General features: G+C 68.2%; 1 protein-coding gene across 1 annotated transcript in view; it reads right to left on the minus strand.

The window, feature by feature from the left end:
• ATP6AP1 (ATPase H+ transporting accessory protein 1) overlaps positions 1–292 on the minus strand; it is a 7,782-nt gene that overhangs the window by 1,491 nt on the left and 5,999 nt on the right. Inside the window, 1 exon segment of the mRNA XM_077745752.1 lies at positions 88–292. This exon segment is cut by the window's right edge and continues 12 nt beyond it. Coding sequence (XP_077601878.1) covers positions 88–292 — 205 coding nt within the window.

The following is a 292-nucleotide window of genomic DNA, read 5'->3' on the forward strand; positions in this document are numbered from 1 at the left end:
CTCGGCCCAGGCCCTGGGAGGCCTCCGCTGCCCACCCGCCTCCCCCGGGTACGCTGCTCCCCGCGGCCCGGGCCCTGCACGCCCTACCTGGAAGTGCTGAAGTCTCATCTGCCAGAGGGAGGGCCGCACGCGGGGCACGAGGAGGTCACCGTTCTTGCCGAGGCTGCCAACGTACTCGCAGTGGAACGAGTAGATGCTGGGCCCCGTGACCTGGGAGGCATTGAAGTAGGTGACCGAGCCGTTGCTGTGGATTTCAAGGCGCTCCATGGTAAACCAGCGGCGGGCAGACACC

The sequence above is a fragment of the Crocuta crocuta genome, unplaced genomic scaffold (genome assembly GCF_008692635.1).
Source record: "Crocuta crocuta isolate KB4526 unplaced genomic scaffold, BGI_CrCroc_1.0 scaffold2677, whole genome shotgun sequence".
NCBI lineage: Eukaryota > Metazoa > Chordata > Mammalia > Carnivora > Hyaenidae > Crocuta > Crocuta crocuta.